The sequence below is a fragment of the Haemaphysalis longicornis genome, unplaced genomic scaffold, assembly GCF_048455015.1.
Source record: "Haemaphysalis longicornis isolate Haplotype H1 unplaced genomic scaffold, Haemaphysalis longicornis Haplotype H1 scaffold_1, whole genome shotgun sequence".
Classification (NCBI taxonomy): Eukaryota; Metazoa; Arthropoda; class Arachnida; order Ixodida; family Ixodidae; genus Haemaphysalis; species Haemaphysalis longicornis.
The window spans coordinates 376,590,862-376,614,607 of record NW_027526203.1 but is presented as its reverse complement, the minus strand read 5'-3'; the positions used below and the strand labels follow the sequence as shown (position 1 = coordinate 376,614,607).

General features: G+C 45.5%; 1 protein-coding gene and 2 long non-coding RNA genes across 7 annotated transcripts; 1 reads left to right on the top strand and 2 right to left on the bottom strand.

Moving 5' to 3' along the window:
- Nucleotides 1–19,659, bottom strand: LOC144155128 (uncharacterized). 3 transcript variants are annotated; one of them, XR_013319511.1, is made up of 6 exons: nucleotides 19,392–19,659; nucleotides 1,759–1,842; nucleotides 931–994; nucleotides 696–830; nucleotides 470–565; nucleotides 2–370 (listed from the first exon to the last, which is right to left on the bottom strand). It is a non-coding gene; the product is annotated as an uncharacterized LOC144155128 (long non-coding RNA). The 3 variants fall into 3 exon arrangements; XR_013319510.1 differs by lacking the exon at nucleotides 19,392–19,659 and having other exon boundaries at nucleotides 1–370; nucleotides 696–850; nucleotides 1,759–2,640; XR_013319509.1 differs by lacking the exon at nucleotides 19,392–19,659 and having other exon boundaries at nucleotides 4–370; nucleotides 1,759–2,640.
- On the top strand, nucleotides 2,779–19,228 carry LOC144155127 (uncharacterized). Of its 2 annotated transcripts, XM_077686381.1 has the most exons (4): nucleotides 2,779–3,155; nucleotides 17,689–17,893; nucleotides 18,460–18,593; nucleotides 18,810–19,228. In XM_077686381.1, the coding sequence occupies exons 1-4, from the start codon at nucleotides 2,898–2,900 to the stop codon at nucleotides 19,080–19,082; spliced, it is 870 nt and encodes a 289-aa protein (XP_077542507.1). In that variant the 5' UTR covers nucleotides 2,779–2,897; the 3' UTR covers nucleotides 19,083–19,228. The 2 variants fall into 2 exon arrangements, with proteins under 2 accessions (XP_077542507.1, XP_077542508.1); XM_077686382.1 differs by lacking the exons at nucleotides 2,779–3,155; nucleotides 17,689–17,893 and adding an exon at nucleotides 17,900–18,383 and having other exon boundaries at nucleotides 18,810–19,032.
- Nucleotides 5,958–9,958, bottom strand: LOC144171678 (uncharacterized). 2 transcript variants are annotated; one of them, XR_013322963.1, is made up of 5 exons: nucleotides 9,707–9,958; nucleotides 6,469–6,595; nucleotides 6,311–6,390; nucleotides 6,169–6,255; nucleotides 5,958–6,099 (listed from the first exon to the last, which is right to left on the bottom strand). It is a non-coding gene; the product is annotated as an uncharacterized LOC144171678 (long non-coding RNA). The 2 variants fall into 2 exon arrangements; XR_013322962.1 differs by having other exon boundaries at nucleotides 6,169–6,390.
- Nucleotides 19,660–23,746: the final 4,087 nt, after the last annotated feature.

Here is a 23,746-nt window from a genome sequence, read left to right as displayed (position 1 = left end):
CTGCTGCTGTGCAGGAGAGGAGGCTCCATCCAGGGGCTCGCTGCGTCTGTGTGGAAAAAGCAAACAATTCCTACTTCAGTACGCTGCGGCAGTAGGCGGTTTTTGCGCGAAAAAGTAGTCGCCGCCTAAGGATTTGTTTAGTTAATGAGCGCACACACGCACACACACGCACATGCACACACGCACGCACTAAAAGGAGAATAACTGAACAAGCAGCTACGCAGCAACTCGTGCTAACCATATGACCAGAAGAAAGCAAGCGCACAAAATTTTGGGTCACCTGACTCCCAACTTGAATCTCCCGAGTCAGTAACCTATACAGGTTAGTGACTGTCCGTCAAAGTCGCTCGCTAGCGGAGTGTTGTGTCTTCTGCATGGTTCAAGTATTTTTATTAGGCAGAGATTAGGATGAAAATCATTTAAATATAAATGCACAATTAAATTTTGAGAATATTAGTTTATTGCTTACCTTGTGGGTTCCTGTAAGCCCAATATTCGCAAAGTGGATCCAGTCACCAATGATGTGGCCCGCTATCGACTGTGACCTGCGTCACACCAGCAGCAGCTGGAAAGCATAGGGCGCGACTAGTTATGGGCTGCATAGCAGATCATAAATTGAACTACTAAAACAAATCAAAATACGCTCTCAGAAATTTTCTACACTCACCAAATACTACTCGGGAACGGATACTAACCTCTCGGACCTTTTTCTTCTTTTCTTCCTGTCCAACTGTATATAGATGACCGCTACCTCAATCGAAACAACCCATCTGAAAATTCGCTTGGTTGTAGAAGCGACGTTTACTCCTCCAGTCCGGCAGATCTTTCACCTAAAAAAGAACACAAAGTGCTACAGGGGTATTACAGATGGTTCACACAAAAGAAACACCCATTAAACACGAATGTGTATAATGGTCCAAGTTTACTTACGTAATAAAGGGAACCAAAGTGGGAACTCATAAACGAACAACTTCGATCCTAGTCTTTCTCAGCACTGAAAAGAGTTGTGTGACATGTTTAATACATGCTTGGAACAGGCTAGGGGAAGAAAGGAGGAAGAATTTGAGCATTTTACAACAACCCGGGCATTCTTCTTTTTTTTTTTTTTTTTTGCACGAATGCAGGAAGGTTCTGTTTTTCAGTCAAAGCCATGCGTATCATTGCAGCCACTAAATTTGTTAGCGTTCACTTTAACCATGGTTTTTGTTTTTTCACGCTCGGCGTTGTTACCTCGTCATATGAAACGCACCCTGTTATTCATCACTGCTGAGCATTTACAGGATTTTTCAAAAGTTGGGAAGAGCGCCTGGAACCACGGCTGTAAAAGCCTTTGATTCAAGCTGTTCGAAACCGCACCACGGATGAACAGTACTAGAACTAGCCTTTTAGCTCGAAGCATGTCGGTTTTATTTCGGCGAACGACGGCTGTGCATGATCAATGCGGCCCCAATGAAAGCGTTTTGGTTCCAAACTTCTGATAAAGTACGCGCAGTAGGCAAAATTCTGTATCCAGAGTGACCTCTTTTGGGCGTAACGGTTCCCTTTAGAGGGAGTGGGTGATCGCTAGCATGACCAAGTACCTTTCACACCTCTTAACCCCAATTCCCCCCTTCGGATCTTTATCGGCTTAGTTGAAAGTGGCCCCTGCCCTGGTCATTCCAGCTCCTGTTGTGCTGTGCGTTATCGATTGAATTCGCTTTTCCATTTTGATTCGCTAAACCCGCTAGCCATTTACACAATTGAGCAATATTTACTTACCAGTTTCTATGGTCTCGGGATTGGCACTCATCGTCGATGAACTCCGCGGCTTTCCCGGTTTGAGGGTATCTTGAAAACCATAGCCTGCAATGAAAGTGACTTCGACTCTTTACCAGCTGCTATTTACCAGCCTTTTGGGGTGCATTTCTCACAACTCAAGAACGCGCTATGCTGCTTTAATGCATTTCAAAAATGTAAGTCGCAAACGAACGCATGTACTCGAACAGCGCACTTTTTCCCACCCTCTGTGACACCTTCAGCCCTCAAAGTGGCCCTTTCTAACAAAGTTGGCTATATAGTCACGCAGGTTGTCTGGTTGCTTACTCGCCAGCGAAGAAAGCTACGACAAAAGGCTCAGGTTTGCAGCTTTTAACAATATATCCCAGAAGTCTGACGAACTTTTTGCGATAGGTACACCGTCATACCGTCTAAGTTAACCAGCGGCAAAATAGGCTACCAAGGGGTGCATTCTGACCTGTTCGTTTGCATTTGTATCGACTACATTCCGAAGTAGCTGCACTGGCTGCACCCCCCCCCCCTTTTTTTTTTTCACGTTAAGGAACCCCGGCGTTCCCAACATAATTATCGCATCGCCAGGCAATTAGGGGCAAACGTAATGCTTTTTTTTTTTCAAAATTTCGCACAGCGAACTAACGTGACACGCACATTATTTTGTTTCGCGTGCCCAAGCCGCTACCTCACTTGCCCGGCTGAAGTGAAGATCATTCGAGTGTGGGCGAGGTTAGTTATCCGAATTCACTTTGCTTTGCACAAAGCGCGCAAAAATCGTTTCCATGCAACGAACAAAAATCGTTTCCATGCAACGTACCCGTAACATCGATTCTTCCATCAATACTGCCTACTATATAGTTCACGAAACATATAAGGCCCGTTCCCACTTGCGACGATGAGACGCGATTTCGGAAAATTTTGCCGCCCGGCGATCCGTTTTGTCGTTCGGTCTCGGCCAATTTGTCGCCGCGACAGAAATCGCGTTGTTCGTCGCAAGTGTGCACGGGGCCTCGTGCGCTCGTTTGGAGGCGCCACTGAATTGGAACCGGTGGCGCCCCCTCCGGCGCCGCGCCGCATTTTTTGCTTGTCCGCCGTTCCGTGCAACGCAGCTCCGCAAGGCTTTCTCTATGGCTCGGCCGCGTCCGCGCGAGGCCAGCATGACGGCGCCAAGCGGATCGTGCGCGCTGTATTGCGGTTTTAGTAAAATACAGAGCCCTGAGAAGTATTTCAAGGGAAGTTGCTTCAGGCGCGGCATCAAGCTTTACGCGAGCAACCACGTGTACGGCGTAAAAGAAGAAATCCTCAGCGAGACGGCGCCGTCTGAAATCGTGGCCAGGTGCATTCCGCAGATGAAGAGCACTTGCGACTACGACGTGCGGCTGGAGGTGAGTGAATTGTATTTGAGATACCCTTATGTGCTTATTTCACGTACATGCCCTAGTAGCACAGAATGTTGCCCGAACATTTCCACAACGTTTCCCCTTAACGTTGCCAAAACGTGGCTAATGTCCGCTTTTTTTAACGTTAGTGCAATGTTTCCCAGAAACATTGCGTCAACATGATATTAGCATTGCTCCAACATGGGGGCAACGTTTTAAGGGTGTTGTTTTAATGTTTGGATAACGTTGTTTCTGACGTTCGTCAACGTTGCTACACTCTTGGAGCAACCTTCCAGCCACGTGCGGGACACATTTGAACAACGTTATGAGACGTTTTCTGATGACATTGCAGCAACTTTTCAGCTACATTTTCGCAACGTGCATACCACATTTAAGCATATCCCTGTACCATTCGGACGTTGTGATAACATTGCTACAATCTTGCAGCAACTTTATATCCACACTTTTAACATGAAGTTAGCATACAAAGAACGTTGCTGCAACGTTCAAGCAATGTTTTTATGAAGTTGCAATAACATTCCTACAATTTTGCGGTAACTTTCCAGCTATATTTTTCCAACGTGCGGGTAACATTTAGAAAACGTCGCTATCATGTTCAAGCGATGCTTCCTACAACGTTACCGCGACTTTACAGATACGTTTTTTCCCCACGAGGACCGCATCCGCGCACTGTTGATATGACGTTCAAGCAATGTTTCTCTTACGAAGCGATGATATTGCAGCAATGTACAGGTAACTTACAGTTACATGTATCTAATATACATGCAACAATAACTAGATGAAAATATTATAGGTTAACTTTTTCCTAGACAGACGATTGTTGACTGCATGATAAGCGAGCACTTCACACCTCGTCCTCATAAACTCCTAAAAGGTATAAACTGGCATTTTAGACTACATGTTCATACATTTGATCCCTACACTAACCAACACACACAATTAAGGCAGTCCGGCAAAATAACAAACTAAGAAATGGCGGAATTTTAAAGCAAGGAACATGCCAGCTAGCGTAAATAACAACACTGACACTCTTTAAGATGAAAGAACATGTGCGTTTTATTTTACCATTAACAATCGATCCGAATACGTATTGTGTTAAAGGGACACTGAAGTGATATGTAAACATTGCGGGATTACTAGCGCAAATTGTAGTCCGGAGTCCCCAGGCCATGTTTCGACCACTCTAGGCGCGTTTACGCGATTTTATTTAGTAGAAAAACTAATTCGAAAACGCTGTCCTCCTCTCTTTACGCTCGCCCATTTTCTGTGGCGTTTTCGTGTGACGTCAGGAGGGGATGAGCTGGCAATTGGCTGCGCCACGGCTGCGCTACTACACGGCTCCCCGGCCGACAGAGTCAGTCGGCCCAGCGTTTCGTCCGCCGGCCGCCGGCGGGTCGTCGCAATCAAGGAGGTTAAAAAAAATTGCTTGGTCGCAATTCGTTCGCTTAGTTGAAACGAAGCCAGGACACGTTTGTGAATGGAAGAATGTGCCTTTCTTTACTTGGTTTGTTTGTACACTGTATCTAGCTCCAAGTCAAGGTCGCTTCACACAAGCGCTGCACATGCGACGCTTCGCTGACTGGTACGCCAGTAGGAAAATATAAGGCCTCTTGAAGGCGGGAGAAGAGTCAGCGAAGTCAATATAGGTACTAAGCAAATAAAATCAACTGATATTTTTACCGTACAGCGTAAAACTAGGGCGCGGGAAGCATTTTTTTGCGCTGGGCGAACAAGCACAGCGGTCAGCAGCACGACTACGCATCTGCGAACGCTTTTCCGTCTACGAAATGCAATTGGTAGACGTGAGCTACTGTGGAAACTCGGGCGACGCTTACTGCACGATCGCAGTACAACAAATAGTCGCCTAAGCGGCTTGAAATGCCAAAACTAAATAAAAGTGTAAACCGGTTGTACAATATATACCCTATATTAGCGAGGCATTCCCGTCCCGCTCCGTGGCCTAGCAGTCTGGGGCGCTAGGAATTCACCCCAAATGTTTTGCGAGGCACGAGTTCGAATCCCCGCGTGTACGTGCTTTTTTTTTTGTAAGTTCACTTTTTTGTTTTCCGCCTATGTTTTCTATATTGAGTTCACCTTTTTTGGGGCCGCAACGTTCATGGCTACACGAACTAGTTCACAAAACGCGCGCAGGCTGGCACTGGCGCGCTAGCGACTTCTCGTTGGCGTGCTGTTGCCATAAGCACCGACTGCTTGCAGGCAGTGGGCACAGGCCAGAATGAACAGACCCTTGGCCTGGTGCGAACACGCTTTTTACGATACAGGCATGAGGGAGGCAAGCTCCAAATATGGGGGAAAAACGCATGACATTTGCGCGTCTGCGGGTACGCGGAGGGCGTTCATGCACTGCGTAGGTCTCGGCTAGTGAATGCTACGACTACAAGCCGTCCTGGGAGGCTTATCTTGTGCATTTTGCAGCCGACAACATGGCAGAAGCGCGGTACGATGATTACTGAGATATTGAGAATGCCCATCCAACAAAGCCATTGGTTATGTTTTACAGAACCGAAACCGAAACCGAAACTTGTGTGATTGCTAACCTTGGGCATCGTCCAATCACGGCGCCCCTCCTCTCAACGTCACAGCCTTAGTTGGTGCGGCCGCCGCAAACCGCGCATGGTAGTTTTTCTTCTTTCGCGCTTTGTAAAATAATTACCGATTTGTCAACCGTATAAACGATGAAAAGTGTGCTAATTTGAGCCAGTCTACGCAGTGCAAGCAAAAACGGGAGCTTGACAAATTCACTTCAGTGTCCCTTTAAAGCAATTGCAATTTCGCAAGTACGCTGTTTCAGCCGTTGTCTTCGTTTTTCTCCTCCTGGGCTTGCTTGTTCTTCTGCCTTGACAAGTCAGTTTGATGACATACTTGACGGCCATGAACCCAGTAACATGGGGTTGTTACTGCCACGCTTCTGCGAAATGAAAAAAAGCTGTAGTTTAGGAGAAGTTGCAAAGTTGTTACAGCATAGACAATGTCTCACCTCTCAGAACACCAGGACTTTTGGCATACAATATGGCCTCATCAATTTTCTTGTACTGGCACTTCAAATGAGGTTTGACTGCCATTCCTGGAAAACAAACAAAATGGCATTGCTCTAACACACAGGGTGCTCAGAAGCTCACCTGCAGTTTGGATGACGCTTGCTGCCAGATGAGCTTATTCGTGTGTCAATGTTGTGGTGCTGGTAAATCATAAGGTATTTCTGAAACAAAACAGAGTGTATAGAAGTGGTTCAGAAAACTGAAGTGAAGCAAATTTTAGCTAATAGAGAAAACCTTACCTTTAGGAAGGAATATTATAGCAAAACAGGCCTCTTCACTTTTCACTTTGTCTTGCTTGTTTAACTTTTTCTAATGCCCGTGCCAACTTTATGACGCACATCGCTTGAGTTGGTTTCTCAAGCATCCCTGGAAAACAGAAAAGGACAAAATACCGAATTATATAAAATACCTTACAGCTTTCTTTCCAGGCCATTGAGTAATTAAGTGAAAAGTCTTCGATCAAACAGCTTGCCAGAGAATTTTCAATTAACAAGAGAAGCCGACCACCTGACGACGTGGTACGTCGGCAATCATTGAAAGAGGACGATAATTACCTCAATGGCCATAAACATAAAAACGCAACGAACAAAAATTAGTAAACAGGCAAATGTAAAGAAGGGAAACATTACATGTACAACTAGATAAAATTACAACCGTGTATTTTCTTGGTTGCCTAATTTTACCTTTTGCTCTCGAAAAATGTGCTAAAAACTGGCTTGAGCTGTTTTATTTTCTTATTTTTATTTATTTTTGATCATTTTATTTATTTATTTTTATTTGTCATTTATTTTTTTTATAGTTATAAGCATCCGACGTAGACCAGCCTTTCACATGGAAAATATGTGAATACTACAAAGACGTCAGGCGTTGTTTTACATCGTAGGATGGTTCGCATAAGCAGCTGATAACATATGGTTTAAAGGGAAGGTGAAGCGGTTTTAGAATTAAAAGAAAAGTTGACTAGCAGCAAGTACACATTGAATAGTTCATGTGTACGAAATATTTTCGCAATACATGCAATAGAAGCGGCGCAATGAGCAAACAAAAGTGGCCCGATGCCCCGCCCCCATCTCGCCGCGCGATGCCGGAAGACCGAAGAGCGCGGGCGAAAACCGGCTGAAAAACGTCATACCTGGACTTCCGGCCGGATCGGCCGCCTCGTCCATGCGCTTTTCGCCGTGTTTCCTTGTGAATGATACTTGTTGTTGTTGTGGTTGATAGCACTCATTTGTACAATTTTCGTGTTCAAAAAGTATGCACGAACGCCAAACGAGGCATACGTTATCATGCCGTATTCCTAAGCAGAATAATGCCACGCCGGGATGTTTGATAACATACGGAAGCGACAGCCGAGGTGGCTGTGCTTGATGACAGAGAATATACAACACTACGTTAAATACTTTGTAAACCGCTCCAATGCGTTTTTTTTTTTTTTTTGATGCGACGGACGTGAATGTTCACATTAGATTCTAGATTTAGGAAGGATGGGGAATACTGCTGTACTTTGGCCGGGGATGTTTTGTTTCATTCCATAAACCAAGTCACATTTGTTCAGGAAATACTTGTTTCGTTAAACGCGTCGGTTTTCTTTTCCTATGGGCTCAGGACAGTGTTCAAAAAAACAATTTTTTGGCGAAACTAAAACAAGGGGCCAATCCTGATAGAAGTTCTCTCACGGCTAAGAGGTAAACAGTATTCCTACAAAGTAAAAGAACCAAGGCAACCAGATTACTTATTTTGCAAGTATACATGTCACGATAAGGTGATGTTTGTCTGAAATTAAAAAAAAAAACACCACTCCGAACCACCACCGTGCCATAATTTGTGTTGACTGCGGGGGCCCAATTTTTTGCCCAAGATTCCGTGTGGCTGCATATTATAACCTGGCAAGCACTTGTTGTCACTGAACCTCAAGTGTGCTCCAGTGATAGTTGGTGATATATGTAATGATGATACTAAAAAAATTAGGAGCGAAGAGTAAATATACGGCCTCTGTCCGACTAGCGCGGTAAATGCTTAACTCTAGAAATGCTGAAACAGGTTAACGATTCATTATCACAAACGTTTGGTGATTGTTACCTAAAGTAACGTAACTACAACGTAACTGCTTTGTCCGACTGGTCTGTTAATTGTAACAAGGTGGCCGTAATATTGTAGCAGAATGCGCAACGCACAAGCGAAAATCAAGCCCTACTACAGCCAATAATGCTCAGCAGGCACTATTATGCTGCAGTGTTTTCAGAATAAATGCATGTGAAGCAGTAAGACGCCACTCATCGAAGTGCAGCTAGCGGAGGCGCCGTAGCGCCGCTGCCGAAATAGCGCGCGCGTGTGGGTCTGTGTACGGGGATGAGTAACGGGGCTGGGGTGGGCGACAACGAACAAAGGAAATGCGGAAGCAGAGTCTGCTTGTTGGTTTATGCGTGTACCGGCAAGATGTGTCTCGCATATAGGTTTACAGCGCATGAACGCTATTTTTTTGTGCAGTGCACGTACGTGCTTTTCGCTGGTAGATTGTTTATAAAACGCCCATTAATCTTCGGCATAAATGGTTTTGCGTATAATAAGAAACAGTTCAGGCAGTACCTAATATTAACATAAGGTATAAAATCCCCCTTTGCTGGTTGCCTAATTCAAAAATAATTTGATGGAACCCACTAGTCGACTTCACAGTCACTGCTTTGGGGTTCTCTGTCGTGTAAAGCAAATTTAAGCTCCAAGATAATTGAACCAACAGCACGGGAAATTATAAAACAAACTTCCAGTCATGTGCGAAAATTAAACTGCAAGCGAAATTGCCGCAAAGGCAACCGTGCGATCGTTCGCAATGCTTCCGACAACCCGCGCGGCCGAAGGGTGTCCTCCTTTGACGTCATGACGGGCGCAACCAATCAGGGGCGTCAAAAGACGAAAAGCGCGCGTCTTTCAAACGGGGCCGCGCTTTTTGCAAGATAAATGCCACTTGGACTCATGTACGATAAATTTCAATGTGATATTCGGAATCAGCGCGCAAGAAACTATATAACTGTTAATCTAACTCAAATTTTTTGGAAAGCGCTTCAGCTTCCCTTTAACTGCAACGCTAAATTGTGTTCCGTTTCAGCATGCCGCCGAAACTCGCGTGAAATTAAACATAACAAAGTTATATTTATTAGTTGTATTTTTCGCGTTCGTGAGCAGCTGCGGCGAGAAGTAAATTAAAAGCCAATCGTACATATCAAGGTTCTTGCAGAACATATATACATTCGATTTCAGCATCATAACAAAAAATCTACTACTGAGCGCCCACCTGATTTCTCATTATACTCTTTCCATAAAATTTAAGTGAATACGTGTTCCCCTTTTACAACCGTACGCATTCACAAAAGCAAGGATATGCTTAGAAGTTAGAAACGGGAGGGCAATCTTGTTCCCGCTCTTTTACGAAGTAAACTGCATTCGAAAGAACGAGGTGAGCTCAGAAAATCGAGCGCTTACCTTCACTGGTCGGTTGCTATGAACTTTCCGGCCCGCAAATATTCGCCGTAACATGCGGCCACACAACAATATTTCGTATGACATGGTTCCTTCTCCATTCCGTTTGATTGTCACTATGGCTGCTCCTTTCTGAAAAAAGCGCGCGCATTTCGTCTACTCTTCCCAACCCACCGCCGGCTGCCAGTCGCAAAGGAGCATGAGGGGAGGACCCCTCTGCGAGGGGCGCGCACGTGTGCGCGTATGAGAGGAGGGTAGGACGCTGGCCAAGGACGAAAGCCTTTTCTTTCGGTCTTTTTTTTTTTCGGCCATCCCCCACTTCGCGCTCGGCTGCTGAAACTTACTTCGCGACACACAGAAGGGACGGGACGGGACGGAGCGTCGACGAAAACAAAAAATAAGGCATGCAGGAAGAAAGGAATGCGCGAAACAGCGTGCCTGATTCCCAGCTGAAGTCTCGGAAAAAGGCGGGGTTCCGAGAACGCCTGGCGCCCTGCTGTATTTCGTTTCGCGCCAAGCAGAACGCGACAAGTGTTCGATGCATTGGAACCTCTTACGAATAAAAATTACACCAGGAAAAATCTGAAGATAGTGTGTGCAATGCTATTGGAAGGGAACAAGAGCAAAAATTTTCAGGTTACTTGGAAGGTTCGTTTGTATAATGAGAAAAGATCCTTGAAATAGGCCAATGAGCTTTCGTACAGGCAGTATCTCCTGGAAAATGGGTGTCACACCAGGGTTAGGTCTTTGTTTTGTTTTATTGTTTCATATATGTTACAATATCATGGTGCTCTGACTTTGGCGCTCGAGGTAGGTGAAATGTCTATGGGGAAGTTGAAATATAAAATAGCCCACTTCATGTTGTCTATTTCAAACAAAGGTGCAAGGTGTGGACTAGTTGGAACGTTCGCTGATCAGAGGGGCTATAACAGTGACTAAATGTCACAAGAAGGGGGCAATTTAAAGTACATGAACTTTGGGCTTTAATCTATTTCATAAATCAACCGTAATTACTGCGGCAATGTATATATGAAGGGAAAACACACGATTGTAATTAGCTGGCGACATGTATACGGCTCGCACACCCATATGATGCACAGAAATTTATATAGCTTGCATATAAAATTTCTCCAGTAAATTAATTTTTTCGAGCAATTATGAGGATCCAGCAACAAGGCAATGTTTGAGCCTTCTATCTAGATTATTTTTGTTTGAGGATATACAGGCGGCAACATAAAACAACCCGGCCATGCATGCTTTAAAGGGGCCATAAATAGGCTTCCGAAGGTCGCCATTGTAATCGCGCAATCGCTAGAATACCCATTCACGGCAACATTTACCAAATATTACACCTATTACACCTAACGAATAAAAACATGAAGCAAAAATTTGGTGTCAGTACTCCTTTAAGAGAGAAAGTTAACAGTGCGAGTCGCTTGTGAAAACTTAGCAAAATGGAACTGGAAATTTTCCTTGTCGATGCACGATTACCTTTTTATAATGCAACCGTTTACTACCAAAGGAAGGCGCGCAATGTTTTAACAATAGGAAAGGAAAGTTGGGAAGTCATTTCTGGATGCTGTTTTCAGGCAGTTATGAAAGAAATGTGCGCGAACTTCTTAAAGATACGGCCAACACGTCGAATGAAAAACACGGCGTATTCCCGATCACTTTGTCTTTCCATATGGTGCACGTTTCCCAAAAGAACACATCTCCATTGTAAAGAGGCCGCGTTAAATTTCGGTATGATGTCATGGTGAAGTGAGCGGCTATGGAACGTAAAGGAAGCCAAGTCGGAGTAGATACCATTTGACGATGGCATAAAAAGCTATTTTCTTGTTGAAATTCCAGTTTGTTTATTTATTCAGCAAATAATGATTGCAAAATAACACACGGCAATGAAACCCAAGTTCTCATTCGTGCCTCACGACGTCGAAATGCTGCGCCGTCCGTTTCACGCGCGCGTTGGGTTAATTAGCAGGCGCTGTGCATTTGGTCAGTTTCCTGGATATATGCGGCATGCACATGGACAAAAACGCACCCGAGTGGCATTTGTAAAAGACTCACGAAAACAGCCCGATAGTTGGCCATACGTGACAACGCACAGTTGAGGGTGAAAGCTGCGCGGCTTTATCGGTGCTCATCAGCTGTGTTTTGCTCTTTAAGTTTAATGATGTGTTAAAATCGCCCTAAAATATCTGATTTGACTGATTATGAGGTTTCATGCGCCGACGCTACACAGGCGATGAGGCGCACCGTAGTAGAGGGCTCCGGATTAATTTTGACTACCTGGGGATCTAATTAACGTGCACCGAAATCCCGAACACACGGGCATTTCCGCTTCTCGCCTCCACACACACACACACACACACAAAAAAGCGGCTGCCGCGGCCTGCAATCGAGCCCGCGTCCTCGGGCTCAATCCTTGGACTCAGCGCTAGCACAACAGCCACTGTGGTGGGTTTCTAGAATAACTAAATCACACTATAAGATGAGACAATCAGTATACCAATTGCATGAGCGACACGGCCTGCAGGGGCTGGTGCGAACCGTTGAGCGCACGGATGTTCCAATAAGAGCGCATTCGCAAAATGGAAAAGTTGGTTTCGTACATCAGTGAAATTCTGCTTAAAACACGTCATTATTTGGGTGTCATTTACACGGATCTAAGTTGATTTACGCTGCAGGTATTGATTTTTCAGAGCGTGACTGTCGTACCTATATAATTTGATTGGCTTTTTACTAGGTGTGGCACAGCGACGTTTCATTGCACACGTTCACAAATTTCGCGGGGACTGGACTTCACGGAAACGCGTCCATAGCCAACAAAAGCGGCCGCTTAGAGTTATTGTAAGTCCAATCTGTCCTCAAGAAACTCATGTGTCAGATGCACGCCGCCAAGAAATTTTTGCGTGTATACGTCGTATGCGTATATACCTTTAGGAAAAGTGAATGAAAAAAAAAAAAACGGGTATAGAAATAAGGTGCTTCGTTGTTGAGTCATATCTTCAAATTATTGTGGGCACCTCACCGTAAAAAAGTAAAAATTTGTTCATCAACTCCATAAGAAAAGTGCGACTAGCATGACGAGTATAGAAAAGTCATGATTGCTTTTGAAAGTGACTGTTTTTGAGCGATATTACGAAGGCTGAAGTTCAAATGGGGCATATAAATGGAGCAGGGATAAGCAACAAGTAGGGGGCGAGGGGGAACACAAACTTCTTGTTATTGCATGTTTACTGATGAAAACAAATAACGCGCTGCAAAGATTGGCTTAAACTGAGCTTGCTATTCCGTAAAACTAAGAGGAAACATGTAGAATACAGATACAGTAATCCCTCGTTATAGCGAAGTCAGCAAGACGGCGAAAAATTTCGTTATAAGCGGTATATTGATATAAGCAACCACTCGAGAAAAGCTAAACCAGTTTAGCTTATTATACGCAACAGCTGCGAGGAATCAAACCATAATGTATTCACTGAAGCAAAACGTTATTCAGAGTAAGCTGTGGTGGCTGTTTCATGTTCTTGCCGGGCGAGAGCAACCCCTGCTACAATTTGACCATTTGGCCAAGCAATGCAGGAGGCTATGGTCGCCGCCCACAAAAATTGGCAGCAGCAGTGCCCTTTTATAGGGGGGCGTGCGGGCGTCACGAAACGCTATACGAGAGTTTTGCGCTGAAAAGCGCCGCAGATGCCGTGGCTCGAGACGGAGGTTGTTTGTTGAGCTCAAAAAATAAATAAATAGTAATAATAAAAAGATTAACCGCTCATTGGGCGTACAAAGCACAATCATGAAAACTGATCGGTTTCGCATTAGGGGCATTGCATGATCACTGGGAATTGTTTTCCCGAGTTGTGCAGCCGTGAAGTTTGCAACACAAGAGTTCTTCGGCGCCTCGTTGTCGGCGACACTGCCAATTCTACGGTTCGATTGCCAGTGTTCGCGCACCGTCGTGTCCACGCCCTTGACCAATGTGTTGCGACGAAGTTCAATGACCCTACCACGCATTTGGACCGTTTTCCCAAAATGGGGATCACCCGAATCGAGCATGACCGGCTCGAGAAAACCGCCGGCGAAGTACCAGCTTGTGTTGACCTGCCATGTTGACAGCCTGACTCGCCACTGGGTCACCGCGGCACGGCGACGCCTCCGCTCGCGACTTAATTCGCTCTAAGCGGGTCAAGCTCTTCTGGCGCTTCGAGTAATGCGGCCTAAAATGCATCCGTTTGGGTTGGGACCAGAATAAATTTCGAATGAAGCGATATTTCGAATAAAGCGATTTCGTTATAACGACTGACTACTGTATTTATATTTATTGGACGTAGTTTTTCGATTATTATAATAATTACGCCTGCGTGACTAATAATAGAAGTTCGATTTCTTACACGTGGAGGAAATCGCCGCGGGCCCATGTGCAACACAAAGAAATGCCACTGCCAACACGATCATTGCGGGGTAATTTGCGGATGACGCGAGCTCACGCACGACACTGATAACTTAGTGAGGCTAGAAAGTATTGGCTATGATCGGGAATCTGCCTGCCTGACCTGTTAAAATTCTGTTCTCCAACGTAAACGAAGCCTGTTTGTGTATTTTTTTAGCTTTACAAAATGATACAGCAATAAATGAGTGTTTTTGTAAGTTTTTCCTGAACAAAAAAATATTTTGTTCGCGCTCAACCTTCAATCGAAGGTGCCATATTTGTGGTATATTTTCATTAACACCAAGAACGGCGATGAGATTTACCCGCTTACTAAAAAAATGAAATAAAAACGAATTTCATTCATGGAACAGCCGGCGGCCATCTTGAAAAAAATGACCGTCTTAGAACGGTGCAGCACCTGGCTATGTAACGCACGATGCGCGGAATGGCGGTATTATTTTATTCGAGGCTGCATCCACTCTAAGATAATATTGTGTGATCATCCAACAAATTAGGGACTAAAATAAACGGATCTGCCGCCGAGTTTGGCTACGCCATCCGTCGGACCGGCACCACGCGTTTCTTTCGTTTTGAGAAACGTTCAAACGTTCACGGTTCCTTTAAGATTTCATGGGGGAATCTACACGCCCAGCGTGACATTTCTCCACATGCATTTCTGCAGTTTTTCGAGAGCTGTGTTTCTAAATGATCACACATCGATGTAGGGTTTTTGCGGTCTGCCTCTGAACCCAGCAAACCACGAAAGTCCATAGGATATCCACAAATGGTCACAATATCCAATGTCATTTCAGGACATTCATGTGATGTCCATACAATATGTTTCACCCAAGATCATCTGCTTGTGGACATCCATGCGATATCACTGCAAGTGTGTTATAACATCATTACGCGATATCACTAGGACGTCCACAAATTTACATTTTTCCTTGCACTGAGAATTCGCATTCATAGCGCGGTGTACATATAGGGCCCCAGCCACACAAAGTGTGTCTTAGTTGAAATCTCCCCTCATCCCCGTCTTTCCAGCTCCAAAATATTTTCTGGCCTGTTTGTAACTCATATTTTAAATGAAGAGCGGGTAGTTATTTGATTTGGAATTTGAGCGAAATCTGGTTTGCCTTTATGTTTGATTCGCGAATTGGATTCTATATTTTAGGCTGCTTGATTTATGTGGATGAAGAACAAGTGGGACTGTTGATTTTCTCATTCAGTTGTAGGTGAGCACTGGTACGGAGGCTGCAGTACGGAGCCAGTTACGGAGCCTGCTGAGTAGGCAGGATTCTTGTCACCCAAATTTGATGCTTGGGATGCGAGCGGGTGCATTGCATGATGCAACCCACGCGTATGGGTATTGCTTGTTTGGTTCTTGCGCGATGGAGTGGCGGGCCTTGTCCAGTCTTGTAACGTCGGGGGAGATGAGGGTGACGGCCGAGTAATTTTGCAACGTTTTACTGCATCGTGAATAGCCTCGTGGCGTAAGCGGTCGAAGGCTTTGCGAATGTTCAAAAGGACGACAAAGGCCACGGTTTTTGGTAGCCTTCGCGTTTTCTAGTGCAGAGACAAGGTCGGCAATTGAATCCAATGGCACTGCGCTGGCGAGGAAAACCTGTCTGCGGCCCAGGGTTCAAGTTGCAGATTCGTGCATACTTGTAATTCGAGGCGTGCGAGCGCCATGGATTCGAGAATTTTGGAGGCAACGCTCGTGAATGAAATAGGACGAAAAGAGGAGAAAAGTTTGGGAGATTTGTTCTTTTTTAGGATGGGAGGGACAAGTAGGAGGCCAAATTGAGCAGGGAGGGTGCCGGAAGACAAGTGGAAGTTGCAAAGTCAAGAAGGCGCGAGTGCTGCCTCGATATCTCGGCTACGGGCGCACTTTTCCTTTTTGCATTTTGAATGACCCGCACGAGCTCGGCCGCCATGAAAGGAGCTTCAAAAGCCGTGCTCAGGGCGAAGGAGGGAGCCGGCGCGGGGGCGTCAGATTCTTCGTTTTGGGCTGCGGCAGGGTTTGCGCGAGAAGAGAAAGCTCGGCCACGTTTTTTTTCCCTTGCGATGGAGCGGGCGAGGAGGGGGGGGGGGGGGGGGGGGGGAGGTTGTATGTTGGTCGGGGCAAGTCGGGGTCGCGGAGATGGCGCGAAGCAAGTGCCGTGCAAGGAGGAAAGAATACTTTTCTTTCCTGCATGGGTGAGGCCCTCGTCCTGCAGTAGACAGGCTGACGATGGGGATTTCATTTATGTGCGTGCGTGTGCGTGTAAGTGCCGTATTATATGCAGCTAAAGTACAGTAATTAAAGTACACGAGGCGATGGTACAGTGAACCAACATTTTCTAAACCAACCTAATCTAAAAACGTTGCAGTGTACTGTGGCTAAGACGTCCATTGGGCATAACCATTTGAACTTTTATAGGCGACGTAATTTCTCCAAAACATGGGTTAGTGTGGTGTTTCACATAATAAATAAATGGAAAGCTGCTATACATTCAACATTCCTCAATATTGCGACAACCTAGATAAACATGTACACAGACAATGTTAATTTGAAGGTTTTTCGTGAGCATTGCTAAATATGTAGAAACTGTACGTACGCGTTGATCACTTTTAACCACACTCCCGAAATTAACGTATCCTGTAACTATATCGCAAACATTCAAGTGTGCTGTACGGGATCATTTGAATTTTTAGGCAGCTTATGTAACTCCACGTGAAATCGTTTATCATCATAAATATGACATTTGCCAACATTCGGCAACATTGCTGCAACGCGATAAAAGCGTGTAAATGGCAGTTTCTCATGCGTTGTTTTTAAACGTTACATGAATGTATCCAACGTTGGCCCACATTTGGCAACATTGCTGCAACGCAAGAAAATGTGCATGTGGGCAACATTGCCTATGCGTTAAACAGTAGTATTAACTCTATGCGTTAAACGTTGCGTGAATGTTGTTGGATGTGTCCAACACTGATTTTACGTTGGCCCACATTTGGCAACATTGCTGGAACGTGAAAAAACGTGCATACGGGCAACGTTGCCCATCCGTTGTTTGTAAACGTTGCATGAATGTTTTTGAATGGGTCCAACGTTGGCCCACATTTGGCAACATTGCTGAAACGTGAAAAAATGTGCATACGGGCAACGTTGCGCATCCGTTGTTTGTAAACGTTGCGTGCATGTTGTTGAATGTCTCCAAAGTTGGCCCACATTTGGCAACATTGCTGTAACGTGAAAAAACGTGCATACGGGCAACATTGCCTATACGTTGTTTGTAAACGTTGCGTGCATGTTGTTGAATGTCTCCAACGTTGGCCCACATTTGGCAACATTGCTGCAACGTGAAAAATGTGCATACGGGCAACGTTGCCTATACGTTGTTTGTAAACGTTGCGGGAATGTTGCTGAATGTGTCCAATGTTGGCCCACATTCGGCAACATTGTCACCACGTTGTGTAACGTTGCCTAACGTTACACAACATTGGCAACACGGCAGAAACGTTGCGGCAACAATTTGTGCTACTAGGGTGGTGATTTGTTTTGTTTATGTAGTTGTCGCCGAACCCAAGGCGCATTGTGCGAGGCCGCTGTTCGTGCAAGGCTGGCTGCCGCGGTTGGTGTAAACACGCGGCGGCGGTGGCCGTTTTCATAAACAGCCACGAGGAGAAATCGTGCACGGAGTTGCCGCGTGCTTGGGGGAAACCCTCTGCGCGACCGACCCTGGACACGAAGAAACAGATAAAGGAACTATTTGCAAGTAAGCACGAGGAGCGCTTTCTTGAATTGTTCAGATTATTCAACATTGAAGCATGCGTGCTTTTTTGTATTGCATCATACAACTTGATAATTATTTATACAGGTCGCCCCTTGCCTGCCCCAGTACTCAAACCCCTGTGCCCGAAAACGGTACATGCCCAATTCTCGGGCGTGAGGTGTGCGTTCGCGGACATGATCGCGTGCGAGGACAGCCACGACGAAAATGCAGATCCAACCGGTGCTTCCACAGAAGCTGTAGACGAAAGTCTCAATCTCGGCATCGAGGTTGTCAGATCGCTGCTCGGGGAAGCGCGAGAAACGTACGCAACCATGCAGGTGGCGAGCGTGGTACCCCTGACAATAAACAGGTGCAACCTGCTCGCTATGCTGGAGCAGAGAGAGGAAACGTATTACAAAACGTTTGTGAAAAAAAGCGTGGAGCAGATAGCGGAGATCGCGCTTTTAACCCTGGGCCAGGCTGCTGTAGACAGGTTTGTTATATCTGCAGCCTTTATGTGCTTCACAGCGTGTTGTGCATTTTATACAAAATGGCACATTTTGTCGCAGATGGCACCAAGAGCGGAAGCACCGCATCACAAGCACGATGGCCCACCGCATCAAAACGAGGAGGACAGAGTTTGAAGCACTTGCAGCTGCACTCGCTTCACCGCGCCCATTCTGGGCGCAAGCCACAACTTACGGTAAGGATTCACGTATGGGTGCACAACCTTAAACATTTGCTCAATCCGTCCCTTTTACTTGCAGTAAATAGAGTCTTAAATGCACGTGAATAAACTAAATTGCATGAAACAGGTCATATTAACAAGAAGAAGAAAGTTTGTTGAACAAACAAACTTTCTCATGTTAGAACTCCTCAGTCCACATTAACACATTTATTTTCTTTTTTATTTTTGCAGGCAGAAACACCGAAGCCGAAGCCAGGAGGGAGCTGTCAAGAGAAGAAAATTACGAGGCCAAAGATGGAAATAACGCCAGTTACAACACGCAAATGGACCAAAAGAGACGTCAAACGCGCTTGTTTACCTTGCACGACGCACAGCCCTAATCCAGCGCAGCCTGCGCTCCTCTTCGTACGGCTTCCACGGAAAGGAATAAAAACTGGTTTTCGGGAGCTTGTCAGCAGTGTTGGCGTAGCTGTTATGGCATCCGTAGACGCAACAGTACACTGATTTGCGTGTTTTCGCCCGCACAGGCGCCATCCCGCAACACTTCGTTACCGGCGGCGGCTGACTTCGCTAAGACCCGGACAAGCAAAAAATGCCGCGGAGGCTGCCAGGTGGCGCTGCGTGTACGGCCGAAGTAGCAGCGCAAATACTCACGAGTTGCTCCTGCACACCTTCCGCAATTCTTGTTGTCATTGTATGTCGCTCACATTGCCCAAACGCCGCCTCTGGCGCTCGGTTGGATAGACCAGTGAGAAAGATAACTCGGTCGAACAGACTACGACTGAACAAGCATGCGCTTGCGCATATACTTACGTCTACAACTGCAGTGTTCCAGGTAAACGATCCGGTGTAACGACTGGAGCTGGGTGCGCACGGGGTCGGCAGTGGCGAGAAAAGACCATAGAGTTAATACAAGACCCCTTGAGCCCTTGCCCTTTTTTCTTTCCCTCTCATATGGGGCGAGAAGGCAGTGGATCTCCAAGCAACTTTCCGCAGCCGCTGTCTGCGGCTGAAACCTGTCTGAATGAACAAAAAGCCGTGGGGGGATGCTACACAAAGGAACGTCGCACAATGCGACGGGAAACTTCTCCACCTGCCCTTGGGGACAGCGCCGCGAAGTTCGCCTTTTACATCGCAGCCTTACCTGCTCGTCTCAACGAACAGAATGAAGAGGACTCGCGAACAAGATTGACTTTGAACGAGACTGATCGTGATGCCCGGATCAAGGAACGCTTCATAACCAAACATGAAATACGAGTGGTGTAGGGAGAAAATTTGTAAAAAACACCAGTGGCATTTTTTTTTTGTAAACTAGAACTTAAACGTTTTGATTCACTAGTCAGAAATATCATGCTTCGATGAAAAAAGAATTGTGGGCAACTTAACCAGTCCGGCTGGTGCGTACGGAATAACTGTGTGGTCACATAACTACAAAAAAGGGTTTTTTTTTTTTTTTCGTACATGTATGCTTTAAACAAGCGAGTTACCCCTGCAGCCTTGAGCACTATTAGCGAACACGATTACGTAATTTCTCGCCTGATCGCCGATAAAGCATGCCTTCGCCAGGAATGCCTTCGCACATGGAGTCCATCTCTCCCCCCCCCCCCCCCCCCTTCCTCCCCCGTTAAACGGCTCCGAAAATTACATAGTCTCACGACTAGAAATAATAGGATATCATTTCACAGTAAATCACGGAATATTACGCAAATTACGGGATATTACGGCTAGAAACTGCTCTTTCTAATGTTTTCTAAAATGTTTTCTGAGTGAATCTAGAGCAATCTCTCCCCTGCCCAAAGAACCACAACTTAATAGGAAATAAGCCGCAACGAGTAAAATAAATCTGCTTTATAATAGGTGTTGCTTGAAGTGTGTTAAAGAAAAACCTAACAATGGACACAAATCGTAAGATAAACTTTTGAAACGCGGCATTAATATAATAAAAAAATTCAGTAAGTGCAGTAAATAGTCATTCACGACATATGATTTACCAAAATCAAAATGCAACAATACGTTCAAAGCAAATAAGGCATACAAGAACCAGACCGAAGTAGGTGGCTAGTACCAACAAATATATTTTACATGACCTGCTCGAGACAGCTAGCGCACCGCTGGCGTTTTCCAGAAAACTGCACGTGCACTGCTTGCGTACTCAAACGCTTCGTCGTCGTTTTCTACCGTCATTGTCTTCTTCCATCGTGGCACGTTAGGAGCACACTACGAGTAACCATATCTGTTCTTCAAAATGTTTTCGCATCGAAATGCCTTTGAACCGAGAAGTCCGTGCATCGGAAAGCCCGTGCGCCGAAACGTGCTTCACCGAAATGTCCCAGACCCCGTCATAACAGTAACAGGGAGACACTGAGATCGGATGATTCGTTTCAAATTAGCTCGATGGCATAGGCGCCAACAAAGTGGGCGCTGAAAGGCTCGATCCCCCCCCCCCCCCCTCTCCCCCTCTTCCCTCACCCTCCCCATTTTTCGAGGGCTTCGTGTCCTTACGCCGCACACGATGATGGGAAAAATATGGGTACGCAGCTTTTCAACAACAAACGCAACTCAAGGTTTTAAACGAAGTTCGCGTAATTGGAGGCTAAACATTGCGCTTCGGCTGATTATAAGGACTCGAATACTTCCTAATCGTCTTGCCCTTGCCTGTGAGAAGAATTCGGGCTTTGAGTTAGCACAATGTCTGCAAGGCACAAAATGGGAAAAAAGGAGTCATTTCAATTACCAGGATGTAACTAACTTCCATGTGACGAATTCCTGGATTTAACAAAGTTTTTCAAATCCCCATTGCCAGCCTCATTGAAAACGATGCGTTTTCGACCTGACCTCTATATAACGAAGGCATTACACCTTCATGTAACGAATTCGCTACGCTGATGAGCCATCGTTTTTTGCACTTTTTCTGAAAAATTGGCTGGAGATATGCACTAATTTAGCGAACATTGCCCGCGCTGCAAACTACCGTGTGTTTCCAATGTGAGTGCTTAGGTGCTAGGCCCAACTGTCGGTGAGTATATTCTCGCGTCTCCACTGATTTCTGAGGTGTAGGTTCGTTGGTGATGAGTTCTGCTACTAGAAAACAAAAAGATTTGTCTTTTCAAGACAAGCTCGCAATTTCAGGTGCCGTCTCCGCCGGCAAGTAGGATCAACGTTGTCGTTCGGTACAGCATCCCAGCTAGCACCTTCTCAAAAAGTTTGAGTGCACAATTAAATAGCATCAAGTTCGCGAAAAGGCGCCCCTTCAGCACACGTTTGCTCCTTGAAACTGGTTAAAGCAGCGAAGAGTGTCAAAAGGCAAAATTGATAGTTACGTTACGCTTGCGAATACAGGGGTATAAGTGACCTTGATTCTTTGGACTGCCGTGTACTGAAAAACTTCGTGGAAAAGCAGAAGCCGCAAATAGAGCATTTTTTTCACTCTGAAATAAATTCTTGAAGGGAGAGTTCACTGTCCCTGATGTCAAGTATTCTGATTTAGTTTCGGCTTCATTTACGGGTGCCTTAAATCGTAACTTGCATATAATGAAAACCTGCATGTAACGAAAATTTGAATTTTTATCAACTTCTTTACATACAGGTTTAACTGTACGCGTAACTCTATATTTCGACGTGGTGCGTGCTTTTACACGGCGGATAAACCTAGGCTTGCATCAAAATTGACGAATTGATTACGTCTGCCGCAAAGGGAAGTTTTCAAAGTTTCAATTTCGTCGCCAAAATATTTTTATGAAGTTTCATCAAAGGTAATACAGTTGTCAAACATTATAGATTTTGCAGTGAATTAACAACACCGCAGCAGCAGACATCAAAATATTTAGGCAGCAATCGTGCCGCCAGCGCAGCGCTATGGGGAGGAATTAGAGCGACAGCGGAGTGCAGTTTATATACGTAGATGTTAAAAGTTGAAATCCACTCTAGAAATAGTTATGCGGCTACAAAGGAAGGCTGCACAGCTTGGTTAGATACTTCGCAAGGGTCCCGGTGCTTGATTTCACCTTGGGTCCACCGCCCATCGACATCATGAAGTCGATTTCCCGACTAAACTTATAACCAGGGGGCTAGCCGTTTGTAGCGCGAGCGTGAGCGTAGGGTATCATCGATAGTGAGCACTTACGCGCTCGTATAGGCTCAAGGCAGGAGCATGGATATATGGTTAGCAACCGCCACCAAAATGTTACAGAGAGGAAGACGTGAAACGAAAATGTATTTACAAGGCGTATTTACACCCGCCTTGGTGGCTCAGTGGCTAAGGCGTTGTGCTGCTGGGCACGAGGACGCTGGTTCGATTCCCGGCCGCTGCGGCCGCTTTTCCGATGGAGGCGAAAAGCGAAAACGCCCGTGCGTACGAGATTTAGGCGCACGTTACAGATCCCCAAGTGGTCAAAATTAATCCGGAGCCCTCCACTACGGCGCGCCTCATCGCCTTCGTTGCATCGGCGCGTTAAACCCTACAACCCATCAACCAACAAGGCGTATTTACATAACAGAAGGCTCCGCGCAGACCAAGAACGCCAGAGCTTCGGCTTCTTCCTTTTCAATACATGTACACCTCAGAGTCGATATGAGCGCGCCCAGCGTGTTGTTTCGGCTACAGTTTAGCACACGTGCGAGCAGGCTAGGCACTGGCGTTCGTGTCTTCTTCCTCTGTGGCTGATGCACCATAACAATGCTGTTGTACTTTATATGGCTAATGCGAAACAAAATAACGCGAAACTGCGGTGTCGCAGTCTCGCGTTGCATGCGCAGGGCAACTCTGGCTTTCACTGTAGGTGTGAGTTCGTTACAGATCTACCAAATCATCCAATGGGCGTTAATTCGATCGCCGCATTGATAAGAAGCAGCTCTCGCATTTTTGTTTTCTGCTTCAATGGCGCAGAATTTGCGGTGCAAACGTGACAGGAATGTAAAAATTACACATAACACTGACAATTCCTATTCATTTTTTTCTATTCCTATTCATTCCTAGTCATTCATTCATTATTTCATTCATTCATTCATTCATCCTAGTCATTCATTCCTAATCATTCCTAGTCAATTCCTAAAATAAATTTAACTTCATATGATGCTTACTGAAAATAGTTAAAAGCGTGCTTTCGTGTATATTTGAAGTAACCTGCATTTGACTTGCAAATCGTTGTTTACCGGCAACAAGTGTATTT